Below are 13,897 nucleotides of genomic sequence, written 5' to 3'. Positions count from 1 at the left end.
ACATTGTTTTCTGTTTAATTTCTTACTTCTCTCTTTTTCCTTCATAAGTTTCTTGAGGATGAAGGCCTTAATAAATCTGTGTTGAATGCATGAATGAATGAATAGCTGAATGAATTAATAAATTAATGCTCCATAGAGTTACTATACTGTAATTTACTCAACTCTTTGTTCCCCTGTTTTGGACATTTTAAACGTTTCCAGATTTTGACTATTAAAATACCCTCGTTGCATATACTTGGGTAGGTCACATTTGTTTTTTCAAGTTATATACTTGTACTATAGTCTCAGAAATAGAAATACCGGGCCAAAGAGTAGGAGCATATTTTAGCTTGTGATATAAAGCCTCATTGTTTTCCTGTTTTTTATTTCAAATTAGAGTCAAAGACTTGTAGTCTCTATCTTCAAATCTTTTTTCAATATCGTATCATACCAGTTTTTTTTTTAAAGATACAGAGCTGAGCTGCAGTGTTTTCAGGGATGTGGAAGCCTGCTTGCCCTGCCTTGCTTTCATGCCCCTGCCAGTGGCAGCCCCTTGAGGCTTCTCCATGGAACTCTATGGCTCCCATGAACACAGTTTGAAAACACCAGGTGTAAAACACCCCTGTGTTACAGCTGAGAATACTTAGATTTGCCCAGAGTCACCCAGTATATCCATCACAGAGGCAAGAGAAGGATTTAGTAGTCTTGTATTCAACATAGTAGTTATGAGTACATACTTTGGACTCAAAGAGCCTCGCCATGTGACTTGGAAGGTTGCTTAACTTTCCCAAGCCTCTGCATTCCCATGTATAAAGTGTGAATGAAATGTACCTCACAGATTATATGATATATGTTTGATCATAGTTGCTTTTGGTTCGTTTGGTAATTTGTACCTGGTACAGTGTAGATGCTTAATACCTATTTAAAAAATAAATGAAATTTTCAGTGTGGGAAAGATGATTCAGTGTACTAGACTATGCTCGATTCCTGTTGCAGAAAATGCAGTTTTCTTCTAGCATTATCAAGGAGCGAGACACATGAATATTTGCATACCGCTTGACTTGGGATATGTAGGCTCACTAAGATCCACTTCTAAGAATTGGCCTCTAGGCAACACGGAATCTAAGAAATGTTTCTCCTCTCCCCCTGCCTCTAATGAATAGATTACCTGCTATGCCATGGCCTGCACAGAAACTGCAAGAATTGCTCAGCTTGTGGCTCGTCAAAGGAGTTCTAAAAGGAAAACCGGGCGTCAAGTTAATTGTCAGATGAGAGTGAAGAAAACCATGCCATTTTTTCTAGAAGGTAGGAGCTTTTTATATGCTAACATTTTTAAGGCTGTCTATGAATACATTGTCATAGGGAATTATGGAAATATTGTTTGTATTATGATAAATACCTGTATCTGTTAACATACATATGTCAGGGGAAAAATCCTGAAGGTAGCATTTCCATTTGAAATTCTTAAGTGAACGTGATGAGCATGACTTACTAAGTGAAGTAATTACACAGTGGGAAATAACTCAGAACAGATTGTAATTGAGCTTGTTATGGTAATATGTAGTTTTATTTTTTTTAAAGCTTATTTCAGGGAATGTCTTGTCCAGAATGTTGGATACACCAAGAACCTATGATTTTATGTCTTATTTGACAAGTTATGTCTTCTGGTAGAAAACCTCTAGTTTCAGGAATATGTGAATTATGTAGTACACAAAAATGTTAGAGACAACTCAGCCTGTGTTTACCGAACACTTATCTCAAGGAGCTTACAATCGGTTCTAAAACTAAATTCCCATGAAGTGGTTCAATGATGATACAAAACACTAGATGACTAAATGCCACCGTGAAGATTTAGGACAAGGGAGCAATCATTTTGAATTAAAATGGCAAAAGGGAGACTTGAGCCCAGACCTCAAACAATGGGTAGAATTTGGATTTATGGAGAAGAGATGGGAGGACCAAGATACAGCTGAGTGTGCTTTATTTGCAAGAAAATGGGGTGGCCGCCACTGAAGTGTTCAGTTGGTGAGAAGCAGGAGTTACTAGCCAGTCTAATGGATGAAGAACCTTATCTGCCGAATACTCACCCATCTATTCTTTTCCTATTGACCAACCTTCTAGTGGCAGCCTCTTCATGTTCTTACAAACTGTTCTGAGAATAGACACCCACAGAAAACATCTGGTCAGGGGAGTGTCATAATGAAAGTGGGGTTTGGGGATGCTAACTGATTTCATTATGTATGCCTAACTTCATAGGAAAACCAAAAGCAACCCTCAGACAACCAGGATTTGCTTCAAATTTTTCTGTTGGCAAAAAACCTAATCCAGCACCATTAAGAGATAAAGGAAATTCTGCTGGAGTTAAGCCTGAGGCTGAAATGTCTCCTTATATGCTACACACAACTCTCAGAAATGAAGCACTCAAAGACACTCCAGTGCAAAGGCATGTGACCATGTCCACGAACAACAGGTATTTGACCTTTGACTAACACAGTTTGGTGAATCTGAGGTAAAAAGTGTTACAAATATATTTTCAGGTTAAGAAAGAAACACTTTCTATTTTATCTAAATTCACATATAGTAGAGACATGTGTCATTACCAGTTAAGTTCGCTTTTCCTAGCTGCCTGAACATCATTCTCTAAATGCATCTCTATTCTGTATTTTATCTGCATTGTTGTCAGTCTCTCCTTGTAAAGTTCATTTAAAAGCTCTCACAAATTGTTTTGAGATACTATTTCAGTATAACTTATAACTTTTTCAGAAAACTTTTTTTAACAATCAATTTTGTGGGTTTAAGTAAAATCTGATGGAGTTTTACACACTCCACTGTGCTGCAAATATCATGCCCATAATTATTTAGTAGCACCAGAAATCCATGCAGCAGAATACCAGACTGGCAGTAAAAGACAACCTATAAGTCTTAGATTGGGTGCTGCCATTCACTAGTCAGGTAAAATAAGTTATTTCATCCTTGGGTCTGTGGTTTGTTCATTTGTCCAATGAAAGTGTAAAACTAGATGATCTCGAAGTTCCTTTCTGGCTCAAAACTATGGTTTTATAAGGTAGCTCAGAGGATGGCAAACTACAATCCATGGGCCACATCAGGCCCACTGCCTGTTTTGGTAAATTAAATTTTATTAGAACATGGCCATTTTCTTTGTTTGTATATGCCTCTGGGTGCTTTTGCAAAATAGTGGCAGAAGTGAGTAGTCGTACAGAGACTAGATGGCCTACAAAGCAAAATATGCATTGGTGGACCCTTTACAGAAAAAGGTTGCTGACCCCTGATGTGGATGCATCAAGATCACATTCTTCTATCCTACTTGTGCCTTTTCAAAACAAATTTTGTTGTATTATATTCCTTTAAATTGGTGTTCAAAAATTCTGTTTTGTGAAAGATAATTTTTCCCCCCAGAACTTTCCCCCAGATACTAGAATATTTAGGAAGAATTAACTTTTTTAAAAGGGTAGTTAGAACTGGTACTAATTTTTTATATTACAGAATTTTTAATAAAGTAACCATAAAATATTTTTATAATGGTATACATTTAATGTTATATATAATTAGTTATAATTTTGATAAGGTCTAGAAAATACATAGTTAAAACACAGATCTTGACCCAAAGTACTTGTTGAATCCAGTATGTATGTGACAGAAGTATCATTGTCTTCTCTGGTTGTGTGCCTACATTTCAGCAGTACATTTTGAATGATTTTTTTGGATGTGACTCTAAAAGGACAGGCAACAAAAGCAAAAATAGACAAATGGGATTACTTCAAACTAAAAAACTTCTGCACCACCAAAGAAACAGTCAGCAGAGTGAAAAGACAAGCTGTGGAATGGGAGAAAATATTTGCAAACCGTATACCTGATAAGGGCTTAATATTCAAAATATAGGGAACTCAACTCAATAGCAAGAAAACAACCTAATTTTAAAAACAATCAAAGGACCTGAACAGAGATTTCTCAAAAGAAGACATACAAATGATCAACAAGTATATGGAAAAATACTCAACATCATAAATCATCAGGGAAATGCAAATTAAAACCACAGTGAGATACCGCCTCACACCCAATAGTATGGCCACTATCAAAACACAGAAAATAACAAGTGCTGGTAAGGATGTGGAGAAAAAGGGAACCCCAATACACTGCTGGGGTAAATGTAAGCTAGTACAGCTATTATGGAAAACAGTATGGAAATTTCTCAAAAACTTAAAAAGAACTATCAGCAATCTCACTACTGGGTATATATTCAAAGGCTATGAAATCAGTATCAGTTGAAGAGATATCTGTTTGCCCATGTTCATTGCAGCAGCATTCACAATAGCCAAGGCATGGAATCAACTGAAGTGTCCGTTAATGAATGAATGGATAAAGAATATGCATTATATCTACTGAATGGAATACTTACTATTCAGCCTTCATAAAGGAGGAAATCCTGTCATTTGCAACAACATAGATGAACCTGGAAGACGTTATGTTAAGTGAAATAAGCTGGGCACAGAAAGAAAAACCACATGACCTTATATGTGGAATCTAAAAAAGTCGAACTCATAGAAACAGTAAAATGGCAGTTACCAAAGGTAGGGAAATGGGGTTAGGATGGGGGTTGTGGATGTACACAATTTCAGTTAGGAGAAATAGGTTCAATACATCTGTTGTATTTCATGGTGACTATAGTTAATGATACTTGTGTACTTGCAAATTGCTAAGAGAGTAGATTTTAAGTGTTTTTACCACAGAAAGTAAGCATGTGCAGTAATGCATGTGTTAAGCAGCTTGATTTAGCCATTCCACAGTGTACACTTATCAAAACATCACATCATGTTGCATACCATAAATATATACAGTTTTTACTTGTCAACTAAAAGCATGAAACTATAATATGACCCAGCAGTTGTACTCCTGGACATTTATCTCAGATAAATGAAAACTTATGTTTACACAAAAACCTGTCCACAAATGTTCACTGTAACTTTATTTATATTAGCCAAAAAATAGAAACAACCCAGACATCCTTTGGTAAGTGAATGGTTCAACAAACTGTAGTACATTCATTATCACAGAATATGTCTCTGCAGTAAAAAGGAGTAATGAACTATTGATACACACAGCAACTCTGATGGATCTCAAGGGAATCATGCTGAATGAAAGAAACCAATCTCAAAAAGCGACATACTGTGTGATTTTATTTATATAACATTCTTGAAATGACAAAATTATAAAGATAGATGACAGATAGGTTGCCAGAGGTTAAGGATTTGGGTAATTTAAGGGATGGGTATGGCTATACAGGGAGAGCAAGAGGAACCCTTGTAGCCATGGGATGGTTCTGTATGTTGATTGTACTGGTGGGCACCTGAATCCGTACATGTGGTAAATTGCACAGAACTACACACACACATCCATATGCAACTGGAAATCTGAATAATGTCTGAATTGTACCATTGCCAGTATTCTGGTTTTGATATATACTATGCAAGATTTTACTATTAGGGGTAACAGTGAAGGGTACATGGGACCTCTAAGTACACTTTTTGAAATTTCCCATGAATTTATAGGTATTTCAGAATACAAAGTTTTCAAATTGACAGCAGGCCGGGCACCATGGCTCCTGCCTGTAATTCCAACACTTTAGGAGGCTGAGGCAGGAGGATCACTTGAACCCAGGAGTACAAGAACAGCCTGGGCAACATGGTGAGACCTCATCTCTACTTAAAAAAAAAAAAAAAATTACCTGGACATAGTGGTGTGCACCTGTAGTCTCAGATGCTTGAGAGATTGAGGTGGGAAGATCACTTGAACCTGAGAGTTCCAGGGTACAATGAGTTATAATCACACCACTACACTCAAGCCTGGGTAACAGAGTAAGACCTTGTCTCTTAAACAAAAAAAAAAAACAAAAAACAGCCACATATTTTCATTAAAGACTGCTTGAGATGTTGTAAAACATTTTAATCAAGTCTTTTTTTAAGCACATAGTACAATTTGAAAGATACCTTTTAAGAGAAATCTAAATACCACCCAGTGGCAGATGTTATGGGTAACATTTGTAGTTATAAAATCAAAATATCAAACTGGAACAATAGCAAAAACATTTACATCTACTTATGAAATATTAATGTAGTAAAAAGCAGTTAAACCTGTTATGAAGGACACTTACACTTTTTGAGGTCACCAAACCTCTTGAAAAGCTGATGAAAGCTATTGATGGTCTTCCCAGAAAAATTCACACATGTACATATACATATGCATACCTCATCTCATACCAGTAGATTCATGAGCCCCCAAAGCTCGTTCTCAAGAGTTCCAGTTAAGAACTCATGCCTGGCCGGGCGCGGTGGCTCAAGCCTGTAATCCCAGCACTTTGGGAGGCCGAGACGGGCGGATCACGAGGTCAGGAGATCGAGACCATCCTGGCTAACACGGTGAAACCCCGTCTCTACTAAAAATACAAAAACTTAGCCGGGCGTGGCGGCGGGCGCCTGTAGTCCCAGCTACTCGGGAGGCTGAGGCAGGAGAATGGCGTGAACCCGGGAGGCGGAGCTTGCAGTGAGCTGAGATCCGGCCACTGCACTCCAGCCTGGGTGACAGAGCGAGACTCCGTCTCAAAAAAAAAAAAAAAAAAAAAAAAAAGAACTCATGCCTGCCTGTTAACAAATTGAAAAGTTCTAGAAAGCTGGCATGGCTAGTTTCCTGTAGAATAAATTAATAGAGATAAAATGTGTGGGTAAGAGGGTATACATATTAAGGCTCCTATTAAATTATGCTCTAAACAGATTATAATAATTTGTTTTCTTCTAGAAGAGTATGAGAGTGATTATTTTCTTGTATGCCTGCCAACTTTGGGCATCTGTTTTTTGCTTTGCTACTTTGAAAAGTGAAAAAAAGTCTATGTTTTAATTTTTATTTCCTTGATTTTGATTCTTAAGGAAGTTACATTTTTGTCATAGTATTTATTAGTCCATTATAGGTCTTATGTGAATTACATGTCTTTGTCTTTTGTGTAATTTTTCTGTTGGCTCTTTTCTTTTAACATCTAAAAGTGGTTTATAAATTAAAGAAGTTGGCTCTTTGTGGTATCTTGACAGTATTCTCTCAGTTCGTTTAATAATTGTATTTTTTGTATACAAAAACTTTAAAATGTTGCATGCTTACAGCTATCAGTCTTTTACTATGTGGCTTCTACTTTTAGGTATTATGCTTAGAAAAGCATTTCCTCCCAATATTATGTAAAATGTCTTCTGTTTTCTTTTGTAATTGTGGCTTCATTTTTTTTACATTTTAGTCTTTAATTCATCCAGAATTTATTTTATTGTATAGTGTGAGAGTTGTAATCCTTTTTTATTGTTAGCCAGATGTCCTGTATCAGTTATTACACAATCCTTTCTTTCTCTGCTGGTTTGCAATTCTATCTTTACCAGTACTAAGGCCTTATAAACATATGATTCAGTTCCTGGACTTGCCATTCAGAATAATTGATTACCTCTCTATTCTGCAGTACCAAGGTATTCACATTATTATAACTTCATAATAAGTGCTAATAACCTTTACTCTCTACTTCCACCTCTATCTTCTAATTTGGTTTATTAGTTCCATTGTGTGCTTTTATTACACCTACTGCCCTTATCATAACACTTAGTAGACTTTGTTCTTAGATTTTGTCAATACATTAATTATCTATTGCTGTATAACAGATTACCACAAAGTTATTAGCTTACAACAAGACATATTTTCTTACCTCATAGTTTCTGTGGGTCAGGAAGGAAGACATGGTCAACCTGGGTCTTCTGCTTCAGGGTCTCTCATGAGGCTGCTGTCAAAGTGTCAGCCATGGCTGGGGTCTGACCTGAAGGCTCAATTAAAGACGAATCTGCTTTCAATCCTACTCACATGGTTATTGGCACAATGCACTTCCTTCTGGGTTGTTCGTTAGTCCCTAGGTGGCTGTTAGCCAAAGGCCATCTTCGGTTTCTTGCCACATGGTTCTTCCCAGCATGGCCATTTGCTTCATCAAAGCCACAAAGGAGAGATTATACTAGCAAAGTTGAAACTACAATCTTTTGTAATCTAGTTATTTGTGATCCCTTCAGCCTTGAAGTCTTCTATTGATTAGAAGCAGGTTACTCAAGGAGAAGGAATTACACAAGGCTGTGAATACCTGGAGGGAAGAATCTTTGAGGGTATCTCAGTAGCTGCTTACCATGGTCGATTTCTCAACTATACTGTATAGTCTCAGAGAATAGGGCATGTTTATCTTGCTGATCATTGACAGTTACTGTCTGACACAATGTCTGGCACATAGTATGTCTTAAATATTTATGGACTAGAAATATGTCTCTAATAACATATGTTTAGATTTGGAAGGTTTTTTCTGGACCAGTCTAACTCTTTGTCTTTTAAGAAACAATATATTTTATTCTTAGTGTTATGAAACTGCTTAGACCTCTGTCATCTTATTTTATTATGTTCGTTTTCATGCATCCCAGCAATTTCCTTTGAAGAGCTTCCTTTTGCTATATACACTTTTTTTCTTTCCTCTCCGGTAGACCTGGTGATGATTGAACCATAGCAGTCCCTTCCATAGTTTCTGTGTACTCTCACTCTTTGCTCATATCCCTCTACCTTCTACTGGAGCCTTCAATGCTTACTTAAAGCAGGGGAAGCTTCCAGTTTACATGTTTTGGGCTGGTGCGCGGGAAGTAGTACTGTCTCCCTACCAGTTCTGCAAAAGTAGGAGTTGGAAATGTTTTTAGCATCTTCTGCTATTACACAGATATATTTAATACACAAATAGGAAGGTCTTATAATTGCATATACCAGGTAAGCTTTTATTGGTAGCCTAGAATCTAATCATTTCTTTTAGAATTAAAATACTATAAGAAAATGTGCTTCATTTCAAGGAATTGATCTAATTTTTAGACTGTTCCATACTATTCAAAAACTGGCAGCTATGTGTACTGTGTCACTGTCACCCACTATAGTCCCGTACCCACTGCTGGGCAGGTTGTAGTCATTTATTCATTCAGTCATTCTTATAATATTCATTTGCCTTGCATGTATCAAGCACTGCCCCAGGCACTTGAGAACACAAACAATTAAGACACTTAGAGTCTAGTGTGGGAAACAGACATGAATATAAATGGTGTGTGTGTGATTTATTTCTTTGTCTTCATATTTGGAAAAATCTTCCTACATATATCCAGTACAATTTATATAAAATGTATTTTTAGTGAGGGTATGAGGTAGGGATCTGTTTCTTTTTTTCAAATAGTTATTTGACCAGTCCCTCACCTGTCTGTTTTGAAATGCCACTTTCATTATGTTCCAAGATATAATGCAAATTGCATGTTTCTAAGTTCTCTACCATTTTACGTATCTGTACAGCTCATTTAAGTGTTGTAACTTCATAATGCATTTCAATATCTGGTGATGCAAGTCCTTCATTTTTTGGTTATATTCCAAAATGTTCTTTGTTTCCAACTGTTTATTTTTGCATGGTCTTCTTTATTCTGTTTTACCAGTTTTTTATAAGTGATTAATTGGAATTCTGACATCCAAGTTTTGAAAGAGGCTTTCAAAGACCTAGTTTAAATTTAGCTTTTAACATACTTTTCTCTGAGTGAATATGAAACATGAAAGATGATGCCAGGTTTTATTTTTATTTTTTCTGATTTTAAATTATTTTAATGACTTGTTTTGCTGTTAAATGCCACTAAGACTTTAAGTGAAAAGTATAGAGTTTAAAACTTGGTTTAGACTTTGCTATTTACATTTATTTTACCAGTTTTTTTTTTTTAATACCTTAGGTTTAGCCCAAAGGCGTCCCTTCAGCCACCTTTGCAGATTCATCTCTCAAGAACCTCTACTAAGGAAATGAGTGGTATGTTTTCTAAACATTTTTGAGATACGTATTGGCTTCTGGAGCCAAGAAACATCTGGTGGTGGCTTTTGACATTTGCTCTCACCTTCTGCTGTTTGGAATATATCTTTCCTCCCCTTTTTCCTAATTTCTTTACATCATGAATCGCAGTGATCTTAAGAGAAAATGGTGCCTCCCAAAGATATCATTATTATACTGACTTGAGGCCTTCCTTGCCCCAGCCCTACTCTGTGTCACCTCCATGTGTGGCCTGCAAAGATGCTTGTATCCCTTACCCTGTCACCTCTTAGGGGGTGCACCCCTGAGACTTTGGAGGCTGAGGCCTCACATAAAGGAAACATCTGCTGTAGATCAAAAGTGCATAAATATGGTACTTAAATTTATAAAAGAGTTTCAGATACTCTACCACTTAAAAGCTAGCACCCTAAACTGTGTGCAGTTACCACTAATCATCTAAATATGAATATAAATAATTCTTTGGGTTATAGAATCCAGGCAGGCTGTTAAGAAAACAATAGGAGACATAGTATAAGTCAAAGAATCTGAAGGTTAGAAATGCAACCACTGGTTACCTTTTCTTCTCCAACCAATGTGTAAATCCCCTGCTCATAGACCCACCCAGGGAGACAGTGTTTTCGTATCAGTGCTTATGGTGTGTGCAATGTAAGTGTGATTTTACATTATTTGCTGGTTTAAGTGTGATTCTTTCTTAGTTGAAATCCTTTTTTTTTTTTTTTTTTTTTTTATAATAACACATCTCCAGTATTTCTTAATGGAAATTAATTGAACAATATTTTTGTTTACATGAATTATTTTTACATAGGCATTTTCTGAAACATGACTACATGGTAAAGTTGAATATCCTTTTAGAAGCTTAAATTAGTATAAACTATTTCTACAGAAACAAGAGAACTTACTTCAGGAGGATTGCAGTTCACCCGGCAGAGCTGATATGCACACATGTGTACACAACCTCTCCTACATGATGGACACCTCCATTACTACTTTAATTTGTTTAACAAAAGGTGCAGGGACTTAGATGGCCCCAGTGGCCCCACAGAGCAAGTGCGTTTGCAGACACAACTGTGGGGCAGCTGCTAACACACTCTCATTATGGGAGGGTCTGGCCAGTTATGAGAAACTTAATCTTTTCCTCCTTCCAAGTCCTTTTATATCATTATTTGGGAAGAACTTAAATAAATTAGCTATACCCTTAATAGGAAATATATGTGGATATCCTGGAGCCTTCTTTTCTGTGTGCCAATCGAAGACTTAGCAAGGCCAGATCTTGCCCTTTGGTGGAAGAGCAGAGTCAGCATCCAAGTGTCTTCAAGGAATAGCTCACTCTGGGCTTCCTGGCATTCTCAGAGGCAGCATCCCCAAATCACACTGTCTCTACCTGCAAATTAAAATAAAAATTACTGAATCCCAGCAGAGATACTATCTGGTTAAAATATGCAGCTATTTTGCATATAGATGGTAATATTTAATATACTCAGATCTATATCTCAGTGTAATTTCCTAGAGGTTTGGAATAAATTTCATAGTTCTTAAAATTCCAGGACTGTCAGCTATAGTAAACACTCAGATTTCTTTATTGTCTGGGGATATTAACTCTCACATTCTAAGTTTTAAGTAAAAATGAAATGTAAAAGAGCTATAAAGCCAAAACTTTATAAATACACACTTATGAAAGATAAATGATTGATATTGGGGAAATAAAAGTTATCTGTGGGTTTCAAACCTTTTATTTATATTTATAAACTGAGGCTAGGATGATGATTATTGTAGATGGATCAATTTTTTAACTTTTGTGTATTGCTAAATTATTTGTTTTCCATTAATAAAGGTGCATATTGATCATAATATTCAAACTCAGGCAGTTTTTAATCTTCTACAAAACTTGTATAAGATCAAAAAGTTATTTGATCTGTTAAGGCATTATTCCTATGTTCTGTGGAATATAGCTTTAAATTCAGTATTGCCTGTAAACTAATATATAAAATGTAATCTTCCTCAGCAGGTAGAAAACAGTTGGTTAAATAATTTGATTATTCTTTACATAGCAAGATCATCTTGATGTTTAAACTATGAAGCATCCTTGTAAAATAAAGGGACTAGGTTCCTTCTTTGGGTGTTTCTTGACCCACAAGAAACACTGCTGGTTATTTCAGGGTTAAAACTTAGAATGAGGTTGTCATGGTGCTGCTCTGCCTAATCCTGCTCCCTTCTAAGTCCTTTGGCTACCACAAGCCCACACTATAGCAAAACCTGAAGATGCAAATATTAAGTAATGGGGATAATCTAAAATGTTAAGCATTTTGGTTAATTCTATTATTTTTTTAATTTAAAGATAATTTAAATCAGACTGTTGAAAAACCCAATGTCACGCCTCCTGCCTCTTACACTTATAAAATGGATGAGGTTCAAAACCGCATAAAGGAAATACTAAACAAGCATAACAATGGCATTTGGATATCTAAGCTTCCACATTTTTACAAAGAGTTATATAAAGAAGACCTTAATCAAGGAATTTTACAACAGTTTGAACACTGGCCTCATATTTGCACGGTACGTTTTTCCTTATTCCTCCCTTCTGATACCTCCTCCCTGCCCAACTTTGAGATCTTGAGTTATTAGTCATATCGCTTTTATCCCCGGAACACAAAGCACTTTACATATGTTACCTCATTAATCTTTAACTCTTAAGATTAACGTATGTCAGTTCTTATTTATAGAAGTATGTCAAAGTTGAAGGCTCGCCTACGTTGTAATTGCTATTTTTATGTATTTTGTTTTATATCATTTTTAAAATGCATTTAATATGTGATAATATGTAAATCATTTTATAATGATTGAACTGTTACCAGTAAACACTGATAACTTTGCCATTTTAATAACCTGAACTTATTGGGAAGAATTGTTTTATTAGCCTCAAATTTTATTTGCTTACTCTTGAGCATTTTTAAAGACTTTTAGCTGAGCAAATTTTAGTTATTTTGACTAATTATATATAGAGTTCTTAATTTTTATTTTGAAATTATATAGTGTTTACATTAAAATTTTTACAAGCCATCTTTAGAGAGAAAATTGGAAATTAGAAAAAAGAAAAAAATTAAAAATGGTTTATCAATTTCCATTTCTATTCCTACTTCAGAGTCTGTGACTATAAGATTATGGATCAGCATAGTTTATTAAAGATATTCGTTCAGCCAGAGATAGAGACAGCTGGATTCTTACACCAAAATAACTAACTTTTAGATGTTTCTTAATGTTTTTGCTTACATAAAATATATTTAAAATATAACTGTTTTAAATGGTCACATTAACAGCTACTCGATGCTTCTAGGCTTGTAGAATTAAATATGCATGAGGATTATGTATGCTTTGGTAGAGGGCTTTTATTTCTTTAACATATATTTTGGCCCCCAAGCCTATTGGGCAGTGTATCACTATATTCCATCCAAGCAATGAGGGTCAAAAGCAGAAACACAATATAACTTTCCTGTCTATATACTGTGTCTATTACCTTTGTTCAGATGTAATCAATACCAAGTATTAGGTTATGGTAATTTGCTTAGTGAAGTGGGATGCCAGAAAACACTAATCATATTGATGTCTATTGATACCTTTCAAAACTGTTTAACCTCTGAATATTTTTTAACAGACTGTCGTTAAACAGTTTTAGACAGTTAAACCATGGTTGTTTTTAAACAACTTTAAACACTTACACAACGGTTATTTTCCCTCTTCTTATAACTCCTTTTTTTCACCTTGCTACAAAGCAGAAACACTGATACCATGCCTAGGACAGATGTTACTACAAGCAAGGTTAGATAGTCTCAAGGCAGTGCACAAAGTTTAGGATAAGACAGAAGTTGGTAATGGGTATCGCTCTATATGGCTTGTCTCTCTGCATGGCTTGTCATGTAACTGAAGGAGAAATCTAAGTGCAGTGCATTTTTTTAAGCGTTTTTTCCTCCAATCATATAAAATATTCTATATTAAAAGATTGAAAAATAAAGTTAT

General features: G+C 35.7%; 1 protein-coding gene across 2 annotated transcripts in view; it reads left to right on the top strand.

Moving 5' to 3' along the window:
• The window catches only part of TDRD7 (tudor domain containing 7), an 81,687-nt gene that overhangs the window by 15,236 nt on the left and 52,554 nt on the right, over nt 1-13,897 (top strand). For both annotated transcript variants that reach the window (XM_025360631.1, XM_025360629.1), the window contains 4 exons: nt 1,143-1,284; nt 2,236-2,449; nt 9,795-9,868; nt 12,222-12,439. In XM_025360631.1, coding sequence (XP_025216416.1) covers nt 1,158-1,284; nt 2,236-2,449; nt 9,795-9,868; nt 12,222-12,439 — 633 coding nt within the window. In that variant the 5' untranslated portion in view covers nt 1,143-1,157. The remainder of the gene's footprint in view (nt 1-1,142; nt 1,285-2,235; nt 2,450-9,794; nt 9,869-12,221; nt 12,440-13,897) is intronic.

The sequence above is a fragment of the Theropithecus gelada genome, chromosome 15, assembly GCF_003255815.1.
Source record: "Theropithecus gelada isolate Dixy chromosome 15, Tgel_1.0, whole genome shotgun sequence".
NCBI lineage: Eukaryota > Metazoa > Chordata > Mammalia > Primates > Cercopithecidae > Theropithecus > Theropithecus gelada.
The sequence above is the reverse complement of the archived record's forward strand: the minus strand, read 5'-3'. Positions and strand labels throughout refer to the sequence as shown.